The sequence below is a fragment of the Tauraco erythrolophus genome, chromosome 1, assembly GCF_009769465.1.
Source record: "Tauraco erythrolophus isolate bTauEry1 chromosome 1, bTauEry1.pri, whole genome shotgun sequence".
Classification (NCBI taxonomy): Eukaryota; Metazoa; Chordata; class Aves; order Musophagiformes; family Musophagidae; genus Tauraco; species Tauraco erythrolophus.
Window position 1 is genome coordinate 133,356,136 of NC_141465.1, and position 24,646 is coordinate 133,380,781.

Here is a 24,646-nt window from a genome sequence, read left to right on the forward strand (position 1 = left end):
CCTCTACGGCAACACAATATTCCCACCCCACTACCCCGCGGTCAGGATTAGACCCTGCACCCAGGACCCAAGGCACAAGTCTCTGCCACTTGAGCTAGAGAAATCTCTACTACAGGCGCAAGGGAGGAGCAGGCAGGGACGATGGCTGGGGAGGGAGGTGGGAAGGAGCCGTGGTCCTGTAGACACACTGCCCAGGGCTTGAGATGGCCTCCTGCCACCAAAATCAGCCCCTGTCCCATTACTGATTTATATAATGCATTGGTTTACATAGTATATATTTATATTGGGTTGATATAACATATCTGATTGGACTACTCTCCTTGCAAACCAGCAATTTAAAAAAAATACCTAGTGGGTTTAGGGGGACTCTGTCATTTGCTGCTTGGTTCAAGGCATCCCAAAAGAAAGCCCAAGTTTTCAAGGGCAGATCCAGCCCAGAAAGCCATGAGATGACAGCAACAGAAAGAGGCTAACTGAGTCCTAAAGACATGTCTGGAAAAAAAGCTGTGTGTCTGGGCCTGCCACGTACACTAACAGCATCCAGAGGTCACCGGTAACGCAACGGGGCTTTGTTGGAGCCCAAAGAACCCTGACTGGACCAGGTCAATCTCTCTCAGCTGGAGGAGTTTGTGTCCCTCAGTCTCTTTCGGGGGCTTTGCAATGCTGCACAAAACCCCTCTGGTCAACCTGCCATCGCTTGCTGTGACCAAACAGGCTTGCAGGCTCACCGCCCCACCAGATCAGTGATGCCATGTTGGCTGCTCATCATTTTTCAGCCTTTTCAGTGTTTTTCTACCTTTAGAGGTGTGCCAAGATAGGTTCTTAAAACCACATTAAAAAAAAATCAACAAGCAGAGATCCGTCCAAAATCAACTCAGCACCATGGGAAGGGCTGCAGACGGGATGTGATGGGACATCTCCATCCCTGAGGCCCTGCTGGGTCTGTCCTCATCCCTGTCCCTTGTCTCCATCCTCTCCCCAAGCTGGTGGCATGGCTCACAGCAGGCAAGACACGGCTACGCTGAAGCAAAAGGACACTTGTCTGAGATGTCGGCAGCTGCTCATCTCCGCGTTAGCTTAGTTACATTAAGGCGTGAAGACCAAGTGCATAGGAAGCGGTGGGACCCTCTGGGTGCCTCCAAATCAACCCCTGAGTCCTTTTCCATTGAAATGTTCCTCAAATCCTCCTCCAAGATGCTTGCTGTCATCAGGGCGAGGAAGAGGAGCCTCTGGCTTTGGGTTGGCCCCGTGGACATTGATTATCCAGCTGAACGCGTTGGCTAGAAGACGAGTCCATGAAAGGAGCCGGATCCGCCCCCACCCGCCGCCGGGCTGCAGCCCCCTGACGAGCTGTCATCATCCTTGTCCTTGTCAAAGTCTCTCCACCACAGTGGGGATTTCGGCAAGGCAGAAATGTACGCGGCTCTGTTCCTCGCTTCTTTTTCCTGCTCCTGGGAGAAAGAATGAGGAGAAATAACACAAGGATATTGCCGTTATCTGTGGGTAAATGACCCAGGCAGGGGGATGCTCCCACCTTCCCCAAGGAGCCAGGAGCCTGTTTGGTCACCCCTGGGAGCCTCCTCCAAATTAAACCAAGATGAGCAGGACATGTGTTCATTTCTAGAGCTTGGCAGGAGGGATGCAGCATTGCATCTCTCCAGCAATCAGAAAACAGCCCTTCAATGTCACCCCTGGGAGACGAGGGACCCCTCAAACTCCCCCCCATGCTGCTCACATTGTACAGGACACCGCTGTTTGGAAAGCGCTGAACTCCACTAATTGAATGAAATCTCCTCTAGTTTCTGTTCCCAGCTCACCCATCTTTCCCAGGCACTTAGGAGAAGATTTATCATAGAATCATGGAATGGTTTGGGTTGGGAGGGACCTCAAAGATCATCTAGTTCCAACCCCCCTGCCATGGGCAGGGACACCCTCCACTACACCAGGTTGCTCAAAGTCCCATTCAACCTGGCCTTGAACACTTCCAGGGATGGGGCAGCCACAACTTCTCTGGGCAACCTGTTCCAGTTCCTCACCACCCTCAGAGGGAAGAATTTCTTCCTTATATCTAATTTATATCTCCCCTCTTCCAGTTTAAAGCCATTTCCCCTTGTCCTATCACTACATGCCCTTGTCAAAAGCCCCTCTCCAGCTTTGAACACTTCCAGGGATGGGGCAGCCACAACTTCTCCAGGCAACCTGTTCCAGTGCCTCACCACCCTCAATATAAAAACTTTCTTCCTTAGATCTAATTGAAATGTCCCCTTTTTCAGTTTAAATCCATTGTCCCTTAAACTGAAAGAGGGTAGATTTTGATTAGATATAGAAAAAAATTTTTTTCTTCTCCCAGAGCTGCCTGGGGCGGGCAACAGCAAGTCAACCCCAAGCATGGCCACGGGGTGTCTTGCACCAAACTCAGTGCCCAGTTTCGCTGGGAACTTGCAATCTGCTTACACGTGGGTGCTGAAAAGAAAAAGGGATTTGGCTTCGGGGAGCAGGCAGGATTTATCACACTTAGATTTATCCGCAGGACGCAACCCTGCTGCTGCCCGGATGGGTGGGAACGTGGCCCGTGAGCCCAGCAGGCGCAGGATCGCACCCTGCTGTGCACAGCGGCTGGAGTTACCTGCAAGTAGAGGATGTTATCTTTGGAAATGGCTTCCATCAAGTCCTTATGGAGGGAGGGTTCACCGTGCAGGCGGCCGGCCTCTGCCAGAGCCTCGCGCAGCAGGCAGCTCTGCCTGCCCGGCCGCTGCCTGTAGAAGAGGACATAGGCAGTGTCCTTGGGGAAGAAAGAGGTGACGTTGCTGACGGATTCGAAGGAGGAGAAGGAAACCCTGGTGTCGTTGAAGAGGTACCACTGGATTTCAAAGTCCAGCTGCTTGTCAGAGGCTGGTTTTGGTGCCCTGTCTTGGGGTTGCCCATGGGGGACGGTGTCGGTGCACTCCCTGGAGTAACAGTAGTAGTGGCCGCTCTCGGAGGAGATGCCCGAATGCACCACCACGCTGCAGAGGTCATACACGACGGACACAAAGCCACTTCCCGGGGCAGTCCTGTCCTTCCCATGCCGGCAAATTTCCTCGGTTTCCTCTGAGGTGACAAGGACGGGCAGCTTGAGCACCACAGGGATGGAGACGTTGTCCAAGATCTTCTTCCTCTTCATGGTCCGCGGGTCGAAGGAGAACCGCAGTAGAGTGAGGATGAGGTAGTGTGGGCCCTCCGTCAGCTCCGCCACCTTCTCGGCATCCTGCAAGGAAGCGCATTTCTCACAGTGGTATTTATTCTCTGCTGTCAGTCTCTCCGGGGATAGAAAATAGTTGATTAAATCTGGGACAGACCTGGAATCCTTGGGAGCACATGCCTGCTCCCTAAAAGCCGAGAGAGGGTCTTTGGCTGCATCCCCACCAACAGCACTGCTACTTAAGGGACTAGATGGTTCTCCTGTCTCCTGGAAACCCAACGTTTCCACTGGCGTCGGTGGGGCTGCAGGGTCTCTGGCCATAGGAGGCTTCCTTGGGATCCAGGGAGACCCCGTTAGCTGGCTTGAGTTTTCAGGAGGCTCAATAAACTGAGGGCCAATTTCTTCCACTGGTAAAACAGATGTGCTCCCACGCACATGCCTGTCCGAAGGGGGAAAAGCCAGCGACAGGTCTGTGAAGGCTTCTTCTCGGGAGGAGACATTCAGACACTTCAAGCAGCGGATCTTTGTCATCATTTTACCCCCAAACATCTTCTCAATCAATGTCTTGTTTAAGTAATGATGCTCCACTGCCTGAGACATCAAGCTGGATTCCTTGAGTTTCTGGTAGATCCTTTTTCCAGTTTTTTCTTCTTCGTGTAATCTTTGGCAGAGAAAAAAAAGCTGCGTTACACACCAATAAAACACCAAGAGGTGATTTCTAAAGTAGGGTTTCTCTTCTCCACTCAAAGGGATTAATCTGGGTCAACCCACTTGTGCCCAGGGGTCTGGTGCTGTGGGAGGAGGATGGGGAGGATTTGGGCAGGATTTGGGAATCTGAGGTCTCCATATGCCATTGACTCCCTCACTTCTAGGGGGATCACTGGGATGGACAGCAGGGATTTGGGATTTCTAGGTAAGAGAAAGGCAAAATCAATTTTACAGAGGAGGCTGAGTGGCTTATCAGGCAAATCTCTGAATTTGGTGCAACTCCCTTTGCCTTCAGAGCAAAGGTAGACATTTTCAAGCTGAACTAAGTTCTGACCTTACCCCAAGAGGGCCCAAACAGGGTTTTATCAAGGAGCCCCGGACTGGTCTCACCATCTTTCACCCCAAGCCTCCACTCTCACAACTCCTCCAGGTCTCAGCCACTTGCCCCGTTTGCCCGTGGGTCAGCGTTAAACATTACGCCAGGTCTAGGGGTGCCATTGTCACCAGGCTCCGAAATCACGGCACGTGCCACGTACCGGTCCAGCAAGTACTTGAGATACTCCGAGCAATCTTGCTGAGCGCCGGGGGTGAACCAGGGCGGCCAGGAGGCAGAGAGGAAACTCTCGGGTGAGATGGCAGGTCGCTGGCAGCAATACAAAAGAAGGAGAAGTGCATTTAATCCCAGGGATTTGGTTCTCACTTCACTGAAGGAGATGGAGAGGGGAGAGAAGTCTTTTGGGTTGCTTCACTGGGAGCAGGGCGTGCTTGTGTGCCTGATAAGGTCCCCTTTTTTTCCCTTATAAAGGCTAATCCCAGTGCATGAGAAGACTTTCTTGGTTTGATGAAAGCCAGGATTGTAAGGATGAATTTCAGTCATTATTCTACATGTACTTCTATAAAATATCCATGTATTTATTTCTTCCTTCAATTTTAAAATGGTTTATTGGTCTGACCCAGAGACTTCTATTTAATTCAGCCTGAATTTAATTTGATACTCCATTTAATTTGATCAGGATCTCTCTCACCAAATCCTTTCATAAAAAAAAAAAACACAAAGCAAAAAATCCACTAAATTTCCACCCACCATCCATCCCTGGAAGTGTTCAAGACCAGGCTGGATGAGGCTTTGAGCAACCTGGTGTAGTGGAGAGTGTCCCTGCCCATGGTAGGGGCGTTGGAACTAGATGGTCTTTCAGGTCCCCTCCAACTCAAACCATTCTATGATTCTGATCAGTGCAGGCAGGTAATCTGTGTTACCAGATAATGTAATTGCTCCCCTTAGGAAGCTGCTGTCTAATTATCATGGAAAAAAAACTCATCTTTGGCAAAGAAATGACTTTAAGAACAGCCTGAAGAAGGGCTGTTAGGAAACTAGCAGGAAACTATTAACCATAAACTACACAACAAGGAAATATGCTTCTTTATTTGCTCATCATGGATCACAAACACACTAATCTTCCATCAAAAACCAGGCTTCTCTATGACTAAATATTAAATTCAACAGATTGTCTCTATTTTTCCCCCAAAAGCCATCTGTAATGACGTAATACCACAGTGCAACAAGCCAGCTCTATCAATCAAGGCTTGGAAAAAGGAGAAGTCCAGATGTCCGGTTTCACAGCGAGGGAAAATTCACTGGACTTCCAAAATCATGTCTTTCTAGGGACAGAAAGACACATTTTCAAGAGAGGAGGTAGATATGCCCTAAGTGTATCTCCAGGAGTCACTCATGTCAAATTTCAGGTTTGTCAAGAAAGCATTCATAAGTAATTTGTTTAAGTGTCTTTTGGGTTTTTGTTGGCTTTTTTTTACTTTCCCTCAAATACAGAAGATTTGGAATCTAACGCAGGGAGGTTTGTGCTTGGGGTTTCTTTAACAAAACCACTTGTAAGGTGATTTTAGTGAAGGGTTTAGAGAACTTGTCCTATGAGGAGCGGCTGAGGGAGCTGGGACTGTTTAGTCTGGAGAAGAGGAGGCTCAGAGGGGACCTTATCGCTCTCTACAATTACCTGAAAGGAAGTTGTAGGGAGATGGGGGTCGGTCTTTTCTCCCACGTTATGAATGACAGGACGAGACGGGGAATTACGCCAGGGGAAATTTAGGTTAGATATCAGGAAGAATTTTTTTACAGAGAGGGTTGTGAAGTATTGGAACAGGCTGCCCAGGGAGGTGGTGGCGTCCCCATCCCTGGAGGTGTTTAAAAACCGTGTGGATGTGGTGTTGAGGAACATGGTTTAGGGACCCTGACAGTGCAGGGTGAATGGTTGGACTCCATGATCTTGAAGGTCTCTTCCAACCAGACGATTCTATGAGTCTATGATTTTCATCAATTGCCTGTGCTTTGCTGTGAAGCAAGGGGACAAGCGAGCTGCTCCAGTCGTCTTCCTTGCTGCATAGCAAGAAACAAAACCCTCTGCTTTCTACCAGCAGGCTTTTCAGCTGGCCACATATGCAAACTATTACCAAATGCATTTCATTATCAAAACTATTAGTTATTACATCAGTCCAGCCCAAGAAGGCCACAGGCTGAAGACAGGCAGCCTGGTGCAAACACAGCTCGTTTTCATGGCTGATAGGAGCTTGCCTCCTCCACACCCAAAATTAGCCTCTTTCGTATAAACAAAATTCGTCCCGTTATAAAAACCCACCAAGATCCACAGCTCCTTATCAGCACATTGGAGCTGGCAGGAAGCAACTTGGAGACGAGCCTTTCCGCAGCCGACAGTCCAAACAAATAACTAGAACATGAAATAATTACCTGACTGTGCTCCAAAAACGCAAAGAGCCACTGGAGCTTTGTCATCAGGGGCTGGGAGTTGCCCTCAGTTAAATTCAACACCGAATGCCGAAAGCTGCAAAAGAAAAGCAAGAGATGTAAGCCGCAAGATGGAAAATCAGCGCGGGACCGTGCAACACGAGCAACCCCGGAGCAGTCTTGAGTGGGACAGAGGGAGTGAAAACTCACTCCGAAGCCATGAAAAGAGACTGTATGATGCTGTTCATGTAGCAGGTGTTTCCTAAATTTATTAACCCGATCTTTCCCGTCTCCGATTTGGATGCCAGGCGTGGATAGAAGCAGGCCAGTTCATTCTTCTGGGACGTCCAAGCGTTTTGTCCCAAGAGATGTTTAATCCGGTCTTCGTTTGGAATAGGAAGAGCCTTGGAAAGAGAAATGTGTGTTATGAATCGTTATCTTTCCATGTGAAGGATCGGTAACAAGCAACTGAAAAACTCCTCTGCTAGGGGTGATCACACAACACATTTCCCCTGCTATTTGCATGAACACCCATCCATGCAAGGAAGTGTTTAGCTGCTACTATCAGGCCAAAGCTATAGCTAAAACCCACAGACACAACCAGGACTCCTGCAGGCCCACCATAAGAGAAGTCTCTTCCCTCAACTTGCCCACATGGGGCTCAAACTGCAAATTTTAAACCCTTTCTTCTACCACAATTTGAGGCGTTGAGGTTAGGACACCCCTACCAGCAGGACAGTCTCTCTGCACTAGGCTGCAAACTAAGATGCCATTTCCATGTGGAAAACAGAAAAATGGCCAAGAAATGCGTGTCTTACTTTAACCGCATCTAGGACTGGTTCGTAGAGATCTGGAAATCCTGAGAAGCGAAAGAACATGCAGTGGATGAGTTCAGCCAGCTGCTCCAGGGAGCTGGTGGCAGAGTTGGAGTCCTCCTTCTTCAGAGAGGCCACCAGCCTGGGGATGTGAGGGAGCAGCTGGAAAACGAAAATTCACTGCATCAAAAATGGCTCCAAATTACTCGCAGAGCTTTAACACACGTGCAGGGGAATGAGATTCACTCCCAGGCAGAAAGGACAGTCAACAGGAGTTGACTTCAGGCCCATTCTGGATTTCATCCTTCACCCTATGAACTCAACAGCAACTCTTCTGTTGACTCGAGCAGTGCAAGTGCTATAGATCTTGGAGAGTTTCGTGTTGCGTGACAACTGCAGGTTTGTGCTGCCACTTTGCTGAGCTGCAATTTCCATTCTTTGTGCAGATCAACCTCTGCTACAACACCCTCCCACAGTGGTGCTACATGCTGACCACCAACTGCACGGATTCAAGCCTACAAGACAGATGAATTAGCCTACCAGAAGTGTTGTCTGGTGTGCTATATCTTATTTTATACTGGATAAACTAAACTGGAAGTGGAATGGTGAGATGGGTGGCGACAGGCATGTAAATGGCACGTTTGTTATTTCCCTTTCATCTAGGAAATTTAAAAATTAAGAAGCAGGCACAAACACAAATAATACGTTGCTCATGAGCACCCTCTGGTGACCCCACAGCTGCACAAACAATTAATAACTTATTTCCAGCCCTGCAGATGTGCTCGAGTGACCCTGGGCACTTATGCAACCTTCTTCATATTTATATTTTACGTGATTTTTATCCCAGAACAATCCCAGAGTAAAGGCTCAGGATCCCCAGTGTGGCCATTGCCTGGTCTTCCCTTCTTCCCTTCATCTTCCTCTCCTCTTTCTCTCTCCCTCTTTCTCCTCAAAATGCTGGAGATTTTAACTATTTCCTTCCCAACAGGAAAATTTTGTTGGGCAAGCAAATGAATCCCAGTACCATTTTATACATTTTGCCAAGCTGTGGTGGGAATAATTCTCAAAACAATTCCAAAGTGTTAGGGCAAACATAAAAAGATAAGAAGCAAGACAGGTTTGTGCTCTGTTTTTTAAAACTAGGGGAGGAAATTTGTGCTCGCTGGGCTGCAGATGGAAACTTCAAGCCAAGAGCAACCGACAGCGTTTGGAGTGTTTCAAAATTTGGACGCCCAACTGAAGACAATCTGTTGGAGCGACCCTATTTTTAGAAACCGAAGAGTTTCTCAAGAAATTCAGGCTCATTTAAAGTGTCTCCAGCTGAGGAATGAAAAAACATCAGTCGAAAATGTTGGCTGGCTTTGCTTTTTTCCAGCCTTATCTGTTTATTCTGTGAACTCTAGGTGAAAAGCCAAATGTAAGGAAAAAGTATAAAATCAAACATTAATAGGAGTAATTTTCCATTACTTCTTTTATCAGTTCAATCACTGCAAGCATGCCTTTGCCTTCAGCCTTGCTATTTAATTATAGCATTCCAGAGGCAACACCACCAAGAAGCAGAGCCGTGCCTTAGTGTCAACAGCAAAATAAAATATAAAATATCACTGTGGAAATGAAAAAAGGAGATTCAAACGCTGCTAAAAGTAGTTTTTGATTTTAACAGTGGAGGATTCAAGAAGTGGACGTATTCTCATCCAGTCTTCAAGTTTTATTGCTCAGATGCTATTGGAGAGGGACTTTTTACAAGGGCGTGTAGTGATAGGACAAGGGGCAATGGATTTAAACTGAAAGAGGGGAGATTTAGGTTAGATATAAGAAAGAAATTCTTTACATTGAGGGTGGTGAGGTACTGGAACAGGTTGCCCAGAGAAGTTGTGGATGCCCCATCCCTAGAAGTGTTCAAGGCCAGGTCAGATGAGGCTTTGGGCAACCTGGAGTAGTGGAGGATTTCCCTGCCCATGGCAGGGGGGTTGGAACTAGATGATCTTTGAGGTCTCTTCCAACCCAAACCATTCTGTGATTCTATGATGCTCTGCAACGGCTTGGAAGATGCTCCATCACTTCAAGAAATGGTAATGGGTGCCACATATTGGTGACACTTCGAAGGCACATGTGGGATGGTGCCCAGTGAGTCCAAGGGACACTTGGGCACCTGCTTAGGAAACAGCCAGGGTTGTTTAAGAATATATTCTCTGTCCTCCAGTGCCTGAGCCCTCCGAGACATTCTCAATGCAAAGGCTTCACCTAACGCATCCCAGACCCAGAGTGGCAACATCTGCAACACCTCAGCTGAAAGGGTGGGAAGAAACATGGGGCTATATCTTCTAAACCTGACCCTAAAAGTACATCCTAAGTCAGTCTGGGTCAGCACAGCCCTGCTCACCTTCCTGTCCTGGGCCAAACATCCACCTGCTCCCTCTTCTGTCTCCAGGGAAATGCAGTAGTGTAGTTTTCTGGTTGGCCCAGACCGAGCTGGGCAGTACCAATCACCACGATTTTCTGTTAGGTTAGGTTTCACCCAGGCCCCTTTTACAACACAGTGCAGGACATGGCCATACAAATGACTAGGCACAAGGGAGAGTGGTTGGGAGAAGCAAGTGGTCTAAGAGCAAGAGCAGGGAAGAGAGGAACCTCCTCTTCCACCTGCAGGGTTGCCAACACCAGGTTGAAACCACTGCAAAAACACTACAGCCACTGCTGCTGAGACCCTTGGTGTGGCTTGATAGGCCATCCAACATATTTGCATTAACTGCATCTTCAGCTGGTGAGCTTGGAAGTTGAGGGAGGACCATGGGGATCCACTTGCTAATAGAGACCACCGCTCCAGCTGGTAGAGCACAGTGGAAAAAAAAGAGGAGCATACAGTCATTGCACCCATTTCAAATCCGGAAGGGTCTAGCCCCAATCAACTTTACACTGATTTATTTCTGGAGATAAGCCATCCAGCTGATAAGCCTCAAGAGAAATGGAAGAAACAGTCAGAGGAGAAAGCAAAGTCTCACTTCTCCTCTGCCCCTCGCTCTCTGACATAGAGTGGTTGCTCTGTCTGTGGCAACCAACCACTTTTGGGCTCAGGACTTGCCTCTGCATCTCAGCACTGGCTTCATGGTGCCCCAAAAAGCTGCTTGGGCTGTAGGAGAGGGTGAGCAGCTGCCAGGACAGGCTGCAAGTTGGCAGACAGGGTTGGGTTTACATCACTCAGCAAAATCAAGCAGATGAGGGAAATATTCCCTATCTCAGCACCTTAGGCTCCCTCCCACCCGTGTTGCCCCATGGTTATACTTGGGTTGATGCCTTCATCCGAGTGCCAGACACAGCCTTACCAAGTGAAATGCCTCGTGGGAGTGCTGGAAGCTCAGCAGCATGTACTGCAGGACAGACAAAGCTCCCTCTCTCACGATGGGATACAGCAATTTGGAAAAGACCTGGTGGGGGAGAAAAAAAGCAAATGAGAAGGCAGGATGGCATCGCAATACATAGGAGAAGTGGTCACCAGGAAAGAGAGACACTGGGCATCTACCACGGCTGCTGGTCTGTCCCTACTCCATGATGGATGTCAAAGCAAGCAGCCTGCAGTCAGGTCTCCAGGGTCATCTCCTGTCCAGAGCGTGGCCTCAGGGCATCCTAAATATACCATGTGGGTTATCCTCACACTTTCTGGCCTGTGCAATGCCTGGCACAATGAGGTGCAGAGCTCTGGGCTAAACCCCGCTGCATCTCCACACCTCCTGATGGACGTATGCATGCACAGAGAGATGTTAGATTTTTTAAAATGTGGCTCTTCTGTTTTATTGCAATATTTGGAACTTTATCACTAACCTTTCAAGGAAAGAGATAGAAAGCAAAGGCCTTTTTCAAAGGCTAAGTAATGACATTTATCCTAGTTCACAGAAAATCATGTAAGTTGACAATGTCCTCTATCCCTTTCAGACCATATTTCTGAGAGTTTCCAAGAATCACATGTTCCTTTAATGGATGTGTCCCTTTCCTATGCAATGACAACAAAAGAAATCATAAAGAAAAGCCAGAGATGCCTGGCTACTCTCCCACTGCTCGTTGAACATTCAAGGCCAGGTTGGATGAGGCTTTGAGCAACCTGGTGCAGTGGAGGGTGTCCCTGCCCATGGCAGGGGGGTTGGAACTAGATGGTCTTTGAGGTCCCTTCCAACCCGAACCATTCTGTGATTCTGTGAACATGGAGGATCACAGGGACAAATGCAGTTATCAATAATGTGCCAATACTGATAATTATGGTATTGACAGCTTCTATGGTGGCTTCCACTGGAGGCTCAGCCAGGTGTTATCCCCATCTTACAAAGGAAGGAATAGAAGAACCACAGCATAAAAAATGTTTCTGAAGTGGTGGCCAATTTCAGCGCTTGGTTACACGGTTTTCAGAGAGCAGCAAGTACTCATTGCCAAAACAGGTGATGGCAATGGCAGTGGGGGCTTTATCTGCATTGGTAAATGAACTAAGGCCAGGGCACAGGCTTTAAAGCTGACCTGTGACTGTGTGGACTGTTAGCATGCTCACTGGTATGTATTTTGCCCATGCCAACCACCACTGACCCAGCCACAGACGAAGGAGAGCGTGTCATGTTCCCAAAGGCAGGTTGTACAAGGGCTCCACAGTTTGAGAAGAAAACTGTTTGGGTGGCTTGGAAATCCTTGTCCTGTTTTTCTTCATAACTTTTATGACATAAGTACCTTTGCAAACCAAGACCTAAAGAACTGCAGGTTGTTCTGGAGAACATCACTCCTGGTTGCAAAAATGGCATCAGCCCACCACCCCATACACAGCAACGCAGCGTTCGCAGAGAGTACAGGGGGCACAATGGTCCTTTCAAAACCTCTTTTCTCTTTTCTACACATCTCAAGTCACATCTCATCTTCATTCAGCTGAGAGGCAAGAAGATATCTCAGGTGCACAGAGAAGTCTGTTGTTCACATCTGTGTTTAAAAGAGCCCACTGACCTTTTCAATTTTCGAAAGAGTAACTTCAATCAAGATGCTGAACTTTTTCACGGCGGCCAAACCCTTCAGCAGAGCAATGATCCACTTGTCTATGTTCTTTCCCAGGGGCCAGGACACCCAGTCGATCATCCTGAAATGAAATGCAAACTCTTAAAGTAAATTTAATGCACATATTGTGAAAGCCAAGCTCCGCTCTGGGTTAAACCTCCTCCAAATCTGTGTCCAGTCAGCGGGATGACCAAGTAAGAGATGGGCTCCACAGAAGACTTTTCACGTTATTCAAAGCACAACAGAGCCTGAAGTTGAACTTGTCATTGTCATACCCCAATGTCATCAGCACACTGTGACTCATCAGAGGACCTGACCCAAATCCATAGAAGAAAGTGCGGATTTCTCCCATAAACTTCAGTCAACTTGAGTTCAAGTCTTTAACATCAATATGGTGGTCTATATACCATAGCTCTCCTTTGTGGATTTTCTAATATATCTTCCAGAGGAGGCCCTAGAAGGACATCCTCTGTTTTTAAAGAATCAAAAGGCAGATCTAAAGGGGTGGTGATGGATATCTGTATTTGCGTGAGGTGTTGATCAAGGTCTCTGCGTTGTTGCCGTTAAAGAACAAGTGATACTGGTATGATCTCTGCACTCTTACTGGTAGAGAAAAAACACTCAGATTCAGATCTTTAAATTCTCTGTGTGGGAAACCAGAGCTTTCCACCCAAGCTGTGGAAAGAACTAGCAGGGACTGTGAGGATGAACCACCGCCCACTGTACTTGAAGAGCAGGTTCGGGAACATCTGAGGAACTTGAAGGTGCACAAGTCCATGGGACCTGATGAGATCCATCCGCGGGTCCTGAAGGAACTGGCGGATGAAGTTGCCAAGCCACTGGCCATTGTATTTGAGAAGTCGTGGCGGTCTGGCGAGGTCCCCGATGACTGGAAGAGAGGGAACATAACCCCCATTTTTAAAAAGGGGAACAAGGAGGACCCGGGCAACTACAGGCCGGTCAGCCTCACCTCTGTGCCTGGCAAGGTCATGGAGCAGATTCTCCTGGGAACCATACTAAGGCACATGGAGAGCAAGGAGGTGGTGGGTGACAGCCAGCATGGCTTCACCAAAGGCAGATTGTGCCTGACCAACTTGGTGGCCTTTTACGATGGGGTGACAGCATCGGTGGACAAGGGTCGACCAATGGATATCATCTACCTGGACTTGTGCAAAGCTTTTGACACTGTCCCGCACGACATTCTTCTCTCTAAACTAGAGAGGCATGGGTTTGATGGATGGACCACTCGGTGGATAAGGAATTGGCTCAATGGCCGCACTCAGAGAGTAGTGGTCAACGGCTCGATGTCCAAGTGGAGACCGGTCACAAGTGGCGTCCCTCAGGGGTCCGTGTTGGGCCCGGCCCTCTTCAACATCTTTGTCGGTGACATGGACAGTGGCATGGAGTGCACCCTCAGCAAGTTCGCCGATGACACCAAGCTGTGTGGTGCCGTCGACACGCTGGAGGGGAGGGATGCCATCCAGAGGGACCTCGACAGGCTGGAGAGGTGGGCCCGTACCAACCTCATGAAGTTTAACCAGGCCAAGTGCAAGGTCCTACATCTGGGTCGTGGCAATCCCAGGCACAAATACAGACTGGGCGGAGAATGGATCGAGAGCAGCCCTGAGGAGAAGGACTTGGGAGTACTGGTGGACGAGAAGCTCAATATGAGCCGGCAATGTGCTCTTGCGGCCCAGAAGGCCAACCGCGTCCTGGGCTGCATCAAAAGGAGCGTGGCCAGCAGGTCAAGGGAGGTGATTCTCCCCCTCTACTCTGCCCTCGTGAGACCTCACTTGGAGTATTGCGTCCAGTTCTGGAGTCCCCAGCATAAGAAGGACATGGACCAGTTGGAGAGGGTCCAGAGGAGGGCCACGAAGATGATAAAAGGGCTGGAGCACCTTATGGAGTGCTCCACTCCATAAGTTCCATCCACCGGATGGAACATGCCTTTCTCAGAGGGGAACCAGGGTCTTAGCTCAAAAGCTAGCAGGGCTCATTGGCAGGGCTTTAAACTAGATTTGAAGGGGGAGGGGGGGAATATCAAGAATGATAAAGATATGCTGGAAGTACCCGTAGAACAGAAGAAGGGAATTCCAGCCGCTCCAGCCAAGAAGTCAGATTCATACCGCTGTCAGCATGGCACCAGTGCCAGCACTGAGGGTCCAGAGGCTGGGGAAGGATCGCAGGTATGTTCAAACGAACTTACACTGCCATCCAAGAGAACCCCTGTCGCTCCAGCCAGCGAGTCGGCTTTGTCGGAGGCCCAGCTGAAGTGTATGTACACCAACGCACGCAGCATGGGAAATAAACAGGATGAGCTGGAGATGCGTGCACATGAGCAGGGCTACGACCTTATTGGCATCACGGAGACGTGGTGGGACGACTCCTATGACTGGAGTGTCAACATGGAGGGGTATAAGCTTTTTAGAAAGGACAGGAAGGGGAGACGAGGAGGGGGTGTCGCTCTCTATGTCAGCAACCGGCTGGAATGCGTGGAGCTTCGCCTGGGGTCGGAGGAGGAGCTGACAGAGAGCTTATGGGTCAAGATTAGAGGACGGAGACGGATAGGGGATGTTACGGTAGGGGTCTGTTACAGGCCACCTGGCCAGGAGGACAGAGCAGATGAGGCGCTTTATAGCCAGATAGGAGCAGCCTCGCAGTCACAAGCCCTGGTCCTCATGGGGGACTTCAACCACCCTGACATCTGTTGGAGAGACAATACAGCAGGGCACAGGCAGTCCAGGAGGTTCCTGGAATGCGTGGATGACAACTTCCTCCTGCAGGTGATAGAGGAGCCGACAAGGAGGGGTGCCATGCTCGACCTTGTGCTCACCAACAGGGAGGGACTGGTGGGTGAGGTGAAACTTAAGGACAGCCTTGGCTGCAGTGACCACGACACGGTGGAGTTCAAGATCCATGGGGCAGCAAGGAAACCATTCAGCAAACTCTGTACCCTAGACTTTAAGAAGGCGGACTTCAGCCTCTTCAAGGACCTGATGGGCAAAGTGCCGTGGGAGGCGGCCCTGGAGGGACGAGGGGCCCAGGAAAGTTGGTCCACATTCAAGGAGCACCTCCTCCAAGCTCAGCAGAGGTGCATCCCGATGAAGAACAAGTCTGGCAAAAAGACCAGGAGGCCTGCGTGGATGAGCAAGGAGCTCCTGGACCAACTGAAAATGAAGAGGTTAGCCTACAGAGGGTGGAAGCGGAGACAGATAGCCTGGGAGGAATACAGAGAAGCTGTACGAGTGACCAGGGATCAGGTGAGGAAGGCTAAAGCCCTGAAGGAATTGAATTTGGCAAGGGATATAAAAAGCAATAAGAAATGCTTCTATAGGTATGTAGGGGACAAAAGGAAGTCCAAGGAGAATGTAGGCCCCCTCCGGAAGGATACTGGTGCTCTGGTCACCCGCGACATAGAGAAGGCTGAGGTACTCAATGAATTTTTTGCCTCAGTCTTCACTGATAAAGCCTCTTGTCTTACCACCCAAGCTGTGGAAAGAACTAGCAGGGACTGTGAGGATGAACCACCGCCCACTGTACTTGAAGAGCAGGTTCGGGAACATCTGAGGAACTTGAAGGTGCACAAGTCCATGGGACCTGATGAGATCCATCCGCGGGTCCTGAAGGAACTGGCGGATGAAGTTGCCAAGCCACTGGCCATTGTATTTGAGAAGTCGTGGCGGTCTGGCGAGGTCCCCGATGACTGGAAGAGAGGGAACATAACCCCCATTTTTAAAAAGGGGAACAAGGAGGACCCGGGCAACTACAGGCCGGTCAGCCTCACCTCTGTGCCTGGCAAGGTCATGGAGCAGATTCTCCTGGGAACCATACTAAGGCACATGGAGAGCAAGGAGGTGGTGGGTGACAGCCAACATGGCTTCACCAAAGGCAGATCGTGCCTGACCAACTTGGTGGCCTTTTATGATGGGGTGACAACATCGGTGGACAAGGGTCGACCAATGGATGTCATCTACCTGGACTTGTGCAAAGCTTTTGACACTGTCCCGCACGACATTCTTCTCTCTAAACTAGAGAGGCATGGGTTTGATGGATGGACCACTCGGTGGATAAGGAATTGGCTCAATGGCCGCACTCAGAGAGTAGTGGTCAACGGCTCGATGTCCATGTGGAGACCGGTCACGAGTGGCGTCCCTCAGGGGTCCGTGTTGGGCCCGGCTCTCTTCAACATCTTTGTCGGTGACGTGGACAGTGGCATGGAGTGCACCCTCAGCAAGTTCGCCAATGACACCAAGCTGTGTGGTGCCGTTGACACGCTGGAGGGGAGGGATGCCATCCAGAGGGACCTCGACAGGCTGGAGAGGTGGGCCCGTACCAACCTCATGAAGTTTAACCAGGCCAAGTGCAAGGTCCTACATCTGGGTCATGGCAATCCCAGGCACAAACACAGACTGGGCGGAGAATGGATCGAGAGCAGCCCTGAGGAGAAGGACTTGGGAGTACTGGTGGACGAGAAGCTCAATATGAGCCGGCAATGTGCTCTTGCGGCCCAGAAGGCCAACCGCGTCCTGGGCTGCATCAAGAGGAGCGTGGCCAGCAGGTCAAGGGAGGTGATTCTCCCCCTCTACTCTGCCCTCGTGAGACCTCACTTGGAGTATTGCGTCCAGTTCTGGAGTTCCCAACATAAGAAGGACATGGACCAGTTGGAGAGGGTCCAGAGGAGGGCCACAAAGATGATAAGAGGGCTGGAGCACCTTTCCTATGAGGACAGGCTGAAAGAGTTGGGGCTGTTCAGCCTGGAGAAGAGGAGGCTCCGGGGTGACCTTATAGCGGTCTTCCAGTACCTCAAGGGGGCCTACAAGAAAGATGGGGAGAGGCTGTTCAGGAGGGCCAGTTGTGATAGGACAAGGGGTAATGGTTTTAAAATAGAGGGAGGTAGATTCAGGTTGGATATTAGGAAAAAATTTTTTACCATGAGAGTTGTAGAACACTGGAACAGGTTGCCCAGAGAGGTGGTGGATGCTCCATCCCTGGAGACGTTCAAGGCCAGGTTGGATGAGGCCCTGAGCAACCTGATCTAGTTGGAGATATCCCTGTTCCTTGCAGGGGGGTTGGACTAGATGACCTTTGAAGGTCCCTTCCAGCCCTAACGATTCTATGATTCTATGATTCTACCTTTCCTGTGAGGACAGGCTGAAAGAGTTGGGGCTGTTCAGCCTGGAGAAGAGGAGGCTCCGGGGTGACCTTATAGCGGTCTTCCAGTACCTCAAGGGGGCCTACAAGAAAGATGGGGAGAGGCTGTTCAGGAGGGCCAGTTGTGATAGGACAAGGGTAATGGTTTTAAAATAGAGGGAGGTAGATTCAGGTTGGATATTAGGAAAAAATTTTTTACCATAAGAGTTGTAGAACACTGGAACAGGTTGCCCAGAGAGGTGGTGGATGCTCCATCCCTGGAGACGTTCAAGGCCAGGTTGGATGAGGCCCTGAGCAACCTGATCTAGTTGGAGATATCCCTGTTCCTTGCAGGGGGGTTGGACTAGATGACCTTTGAAGGTCCCTTCCAGCCCTAACGATTCTATGATTCTATGATTCTATGAAACATTTGTTTCCAAAAGCACATTGAAAAAAAATGTTGGTAACCTGAACAGAATCCAGATATTTCTGAATGTCACAGCTAACAGATTTGTTCTGTAGCCACTCAACCAACATGTTGTCGAGTTTCTGCAAGTAATAGGTACTTTACAGAAGTCATTCATAAAAAAATACCCTCAGATGGAGTGATGACTGGTTATTTCTGTTTCAATTCAGTGTTAAACAAAAATGGGAAGTAACTAAGGCTTGAGATGTCCAAGGGTCAAACTTTGCTAACCATTTCAGTACCTTTGATTTGAAGATATCTCAGATCTTCAGTCTCTCACCTCAGTGCAGCTACTTCAGCGAATCAGTCCCTTTTCCTTATCAGTCTGTATCTTGTGCAAAATATATGAAGGGAACACAGATGACTAACCACCACAAGGCAAAGAGCAGGAATAAGTGAAGAGAACAAAGAACTGGAAAAATAAAAGGCTAGCCAGTGAAAAAAGCTTGAAGAGCAGACTATGTCAGGAGGTTGAGAAATTCCAAAAGTCAAGCCAAGTTGGATAATTAAGCAAATACCAGAAAAGCTTCCACAGACATTTGCACCAGAGGGGTATAAGGAAAGCCATGCGATCACTGTATACGGAGGACGTGATGGTGGCTGAAGATATGATATGGCCTCTAGATCTGACTTCCAAACTAAACACATCCTCTGCCTCTCTTTTCAGCAAGAGGAAGGAATTGATCAGGGTGCCGAAGAGGAGGCAGATGAAAGATTTGAGAATGGAAACAAGACAAATGACAGCTGATATGAAAGCGAAATATGAAGAGCTCGTGAACTCCAAGCAAGAAGAGTTGGAAATGTCCATCATGTAAAATTCAGCTCTGGTGAGTTTTAATGACTCTGTTCACTTTGGCATGGTGCTTTATGCGGGAAGAATAGGAAGACAGTTCCTATAATGAAGACAGGCAATGAGGAGATGCCTGGGAAGAAGGGATAGCATGCCACTGGGGTTTACCATAGGTGCCAAAGTCAGGTTTGTGAGGATATATGAATTTCTAGTCAAAAGACAGAAGTAGATCATATCTGACTGGCTATCTGAAAGGAGGTTACAAGCAATGTTCTTCAGGATCTCATGATAGCACAAACATCCTGAACATGGCTGTGAAATTTGTGATGATGCAAAGCTGAGAGACATCATCAACACAAGAAGAGGATCAAGGTATCACAAGGAAGAATCTGAGGATTAGAGATGTAGAATGGGGAGGAAATGTATTGATTCAAAATGCGTGCAAGGTACAAGAAAAGGATGTTACGTGACAGTAACTCTCTGCTCGAAGACGACCAGCCAGACACCAGGTGACTACAAGTTCCCAGTGTGACAGTAGCCATGGAAAAGACCAGCACCACGCTGTAGTGCAGGAGAAAAGATGTTTTCTATGGCAAAACAACAACCTCTCAAGCTGTTGTCTAAGGCCATGATGAACCACAACTGGAACATGGTGCACAAACCTCACTGTCCATGTCCAAGACCAATGAACAGAAGTGGGAGCAGGTGTTGAAAAAGCCTGTTAGGGTAGTCAGGGAAATGAAGAACCTTTCCTGTGAGAAAAGCTTAAAATAACCTGGCTTGTTTAGCACAGCCATGGGAAAGCGAAGATGGGAAGGGGCTGCTCTGCCTGCATACCTCGAAGGGATAAACACCAGGGAGGAAAAAGAGATATTTCAGCTATTTATGTTGGCGTAAGATCAAACGAACTATAAGATGGCCAGAAATACATATAGCCTGGCTATTAGAAGAGAGATTTGAACCATTAAAGCAACCCAATGGTGGAGCAGCTGTGAAAGAAGAGCAGTGGGAGCTAAAGCTCTTCCTGCTTTGAGGACTGGAGTTGAATGCTCATGAAAGGGATCTGAAATGTCAATGCCTATAAAGAAAGGAGATGGATTCAGGGATCCTCTTCACCCTATCTTCTTTTACACAGGCATAAAATAACCTTGTCCATCATAAGCTGGTTTTTACCAGCACTAATGGCTAAGTCACAGTCCTGCCTTTTGCCTATCTGCATTGCTACAGTAGGAAGAAATTACATTTCCAATTCATATTGCACGTTCCACATTGCAATTTCCATTGCAAGATCCACAAATGTTTTGGAAGCCAGAGCCATAATTTTCCAAAGCAGCCATTGATTGGGTATGCTAAACTTTTAAAAAGCTCAGATCCTGGTTTCCAGAGGTAGCAAGTGCCCACATCTGTGTGACAGCAGATGCCCTCTTCACCTGGATCTGGGCTCTTTGAAACAGACACACCCCCAGGAAAAAATAAAAAATAAAAAAGCAATTCCATGAGTACTTCTGAAGCCACGGATGTACATTAATAGAGTTTGCCTGAAAAGAGACAAACTCTAAAAGAAACTCTCTAAAAGAGATTGTGGTGTACACTTACACCAGCAGGTGCCAGGCTTGCTTTTTTTAACCACTATTTCTTCTTTAAATGCTTGATCAGAAGCTCCACTCCACGTCCGGTTTATTCCCCTGCTACTAACTCCCAAACCCAAACTTTGGAGGAAGAGACTTCTTTATGTGACCAGTTTTAAGCTGAAAGATCCTTTCTACAGGAAAGCTGGAGAGGGACTTTTTCCAAGGGTGTGTAGTGACAGGACAAGGGGCAATGGCTTTAACCTGAAAGAGGGCAGATTTAGATTAGATCTAAGGAATAAATTTTTCACTCTGAGGGTGCTGAGGCACTGGAACAGGTTGCCCAGAGAAGTTGTAGATGCCCCATCCCTGGAAGTGTTCCAGGCCAGGTTGGATGAGGCTTTGGGCAACCTGGTGTAGTGGAGGGTGTCCCTGCCCATGGCAGGGGGGTTGGAACTAGATGATCTTTGAGGTCCCTTCCAACCCAAACCATTCTATGATTCTATGATTCAACTCGTACATTTTTCTTTGATTTTCTAGGCATGGAGCACACACTCATTGAAAGGTCCACAGTCGTGCAGATTTCTGGGACACCCATCTGCCATAAACACACCACCAAAACGTCCACATTTCTCCTAAGTGATCTTAATTACATTTTGCAGGTTCTGCTTAACGTTTGGCTAACTCTGAGTAATCACTTGCTGATCCTTCTGCGTGACAAGGAATGTTTTAAGGAATGATGCAATTGATTTTGCAACCTCTATATTTAGATGCTGGCGCTCTTCGGGGATTTATCGCCTGGAGCTCGCAGCAGCAGGTTCTCAGAAGGACAAAAAGATGCAGAAGCAGGTTAAGAGCTGAACTGATAACTTAATCCTTTGTCTTAGGTTGCTCTGGACTTTGGGAATATCATGACCTCCCCCAGCATGTCAAAGAGAAGCAGCCCCTTTCTGAATACATGTAATTCCCATCAGGAATAACGTGTGGTTCTGTCATGCAACCTTATTGAGCGGGGACACACAAATCCTGTAATAAGAAGAGGAAAAATGATGTTTCCAGCAACATCAAGTCATACCAGATCCCTTGGGTTAAGTGCATGTGCTACTGCGCATGAATGTCACCCATTCAAATGGAAAACTCTAAGCATGGGTTGAAGATGCTCCTAAGCAAGTCTGGAGCAAAGCACTGGAGCACAGAGGAGCTGTAGGACTTGGACACAAGTGTGCAAGGAAGATCTGGTGATGCCAAAGAGGGCACTGGCTCTGCAAAGACCAGGTTTAGCATGTCAGGTAGTATTTCGCCCACTACTCTTCATCATGCCTTGACATCTCCATTGCCTCTGCTTGCTCAAAGGGCAGGGATAAACATTGTACAGGACCAAGATCCAGCCCAGCAGCACCACGTTCATCTGACAAAGGTCAAGGTGCGACCATTGAAACAGTTGGGTATACCTCCCTCTCTAAGATTTTTGGCTGTGACTGGTGATTTAGGATGATGTCCTTCTGAAGGGAGGTGGGGATCAACATGAAATTCCGTAAAGGAGATTTTTGTGAAGAAAAGGCCCTCAACAGCTTCTGGGAAAAAAATGAAAACTATGCAAGATATCTTGTGTTGGGCATCTCATAACACTACTTATTTCTGAGAAAAAAAAAATCAAACCAAACAAATATAAAAATAATAATAATAGCAAAAATAATAATGTCTTTATTCTAGTTCTCTAGGTGCTCAGGGCTGGAAGGAAGGATCCAGAAACCCCCCTTCTCCCCACACACTCCTCACTAGACAGCAGCAGCCAAACTGGTGGGGACAAAACTGTGCAGAGGAACCGAGTGCAGCTTTGGGGCAGGTTTTTCTCTGAACTGACGTTCACTAATGCAGCTTCTCCTACCTGCCGATGGCCGTCATCATTTGCACATCAGTGATGCTGTCATCGTTGGTTAGGTTTCTTATGACACCATCCATGAGCTCCAAAGGGACAAATTGGACCACGCTGGCCAAGGCGTTGGATGGCACTTCCTGCTCCTCTGCAAAACATGGATGAGCGCCAGCAACGAAGACGTTAGTCGCCAGGAAAACCAGGCACGTGAGGTCATTTCTCACCTCTAAAAGCCAAATCATTTTTGTCTACGTAAATGGAGCAGATAGTCAGCGGGTGCAAATGAGCAATGTGGAGTCCTCACTTAGCTGTGCTAGCAGGACAATTCCCCAAATCCCAGTACAGCACGTAACGAGGTTGGGTCATAGCAGATGGGCTGTTGCATGAAGCCATACACAGCCCAAAGGAAGGAAGAGATCACAGGCACAAGAAGGTTCTTGGGCCAACCCTGGCTCCCAAATTCCCTCTGCATGCTCTCTTTATGCTAATTACTGCAAATAATTGCAATAGGATGCAACTGCAGGTTTGCCTGCCTGGAGCATCTTCCAAAGGATGAGGCTTTCATACAGAGGACACTGAAAAACTCATCTGCTTGTGGGCTCAGGAAGAGCTGAAACAGGAGCCCACCTGCCAGCAGGGCGTCCGGTCTTTCATGGCATTGATACCTTCAAAAATCTTCTGAGACCCTCTGCAATAACCCAAAGGCCCCAGAAGTTGGATAAATGTCTTCTGTCCCACCTTAAGATATGACCACCTTCCAGAGAGATAGTCGGGGTTCCTACCTCTAGATCAGTGAGAAATAACACCTTAGCTTTGTCCCTAGTTCCTGGTAAGGAGAAGGCTGCGAGGTCCCATCAAGTCAGCCGTAAGAGACTGACATTTCTACAAGCTTTCAAGTCCCACTCTATCCACCTGCAGATAAGGTTCGTCTCATTAAGCCCAGCTGATGCTGAAAAGTACTCAACACACAAACTTGTGCACAAGTATTTCAACCCAGTTATCAACTCCCGTGCACAGATACTGTGGTGTTTCAAGGGATATTGTGTTCCCAGTCTAAAGCCCTGGGTAACTTTTAGAGACACTTGTTTATTATATTTCAGTTGTGGCTGCATTTCTGGAGCAGATGAGAACCATACAAGACGTCAAACTAAACAAATTTGACTTTTTCAGAGCCAACATTCACATTCTCAGCTTTCTTTTTTTATTATTTTTTTTTTAATTACCTGTTGATGAAATGATAGTAAACAGCTCCTTCAAAGAGGGCAGGATGGCTGAGGTTTGAGTTCTCCAGATCCTCTGCAGCAGACCGCTCACTTTGTTCACCTGCTCTAAAAACTCCATGATGTCCTCTTCTCCCTCCGAGATGCACTGGAACTGCCCGATGCACCGGATCAGCTGCTGACAAAACAAGACCTGATGTTTGCCCGTGGGGATGCACTGAGGGTGCTGGGTTAAGAGCTTGCTGATCTTCGCACACTGCTTGGGGCTGGGCCTCTCGCAGACTTTCCGGAGCACCTCGATCCTCAATAAGCTAAAAATGCTGTTTGCTGACGGGCTTTCCAAGATGAACTGCAGTCCTAACTGGATGTAATCGAGTACATAATGGCTTCTCTTCCCCAGAGGTCCATAGCCTTCCTGGAGGAGACTCAGCAGGAAGCGGACGTTGAAGAACTCCTCAAATTCCTCTGGGTGGTAGTGGCCATAGACTTCCAAAACCTCTTTCCCGATCTCTCTTTTATACTTGGTGTCCCCCGTAAGATAAAGCTTGGTAGACAGCTCCAGCATGGACCAGCATTGCTCGCTGTCCATGGGCTGCTTCGCTGCCTCAATGACGCGCCTCACAAGACCTTGTTTCACGTTGTTGGGGTATGAGGACATCACCACGGCTTCCAGTATCTTATCCATCTCTGCTCCCAGTTGCTGAAAGAAAGGAACAGAGCAGTGGATTAGTTCAAGCAGGGTTTGCCGAGCTTTCAAGCCCAGGGAGGCCAAAGATGGGCTTGAGAGCTGTCTGGGACCGCTATGAAGATGACAATTTTTGTGCCCTTTTCATAGTGGTATTCTGAGGGATGCAGAAAAGTTTCCACTCTGGTGATATTCAACTGAGAATAAATCCCCCAAACTGATAGAATACATAAAAATAAAGAACTTCTTCAGACTAACATCCACTTGAGCATTTTTGTCTAGTAAACAACCAATTACAACCTTACATTTGGCCCTAAGAATGGATGAGCAACCTCTCCTTGAGGAGTTTTGCAACTCAAGAAGGTGTCTCATGAAGCATGGCCAGCAGGTCAAGGGAGCGGATTCTGCACTCTACTCTACTCTCATGAGA

The 24,646-nt window shown here is 48.2% G+C and overlaps 1 protein-coding gene across 1 annotated transcript; it reads right to left on the reverse strand.

The window, feature by feature from the left end:
• Positions 1-1,280: 1,280 nt before the first annotated feature.
• On the reverse strand, positions 1,281-24,216 carry USP35 (ubiquitin specific peptidase 35). The gene is made up of 10 exons (XM_086614678.1): positions 23,535-24,216; positions 22,324-22,459; positions 12,434-12,563; positions 10,783-10,884; positions 7,463-7,621; positions 6,855-7,048; positions 6,648-6,741; positions 4,426-4,532; positions 2,627-3,842; positions 1,281-1,451 (listed from the first exon to the last, which is right to left on the reverse strand). Exons 1-10 carry the CDS (start codon positions 24,214-24,216, stop codon positions 1,281-1,283), a joined length of 2,991 nt encoding a protein of 996 aa, XP_086470804.1.
• Between the last annotated feature and the right edge of the window lie 430 nt (positions 24,217-24,646).

Bases quoted from the DNA above. Each gene is read 5' to 3' on its own strand.
- USP35 (XM_086614678.1), bottom strand. From the start codon at position 24,216: ATGGATAAGATACTGGAAGCCGTGGTGATGTCCTCATACCCCAACAAC. The intron at 7,049-7,462 runs GTAAGACACGCA...TCTCTTTCCAAG, and splicing joins CAGTCCTAGATGCGGTTAAA to GCTCTTCCTATTCCAAACGA. The intron at 6,742-6,854 runs GTGAGTTTTCAC...TTTCTTTTGCAG, and splicing joins TCTCTTTTCATGGCTTCGGA to CTTTCGGCATTCGGTGTTGA.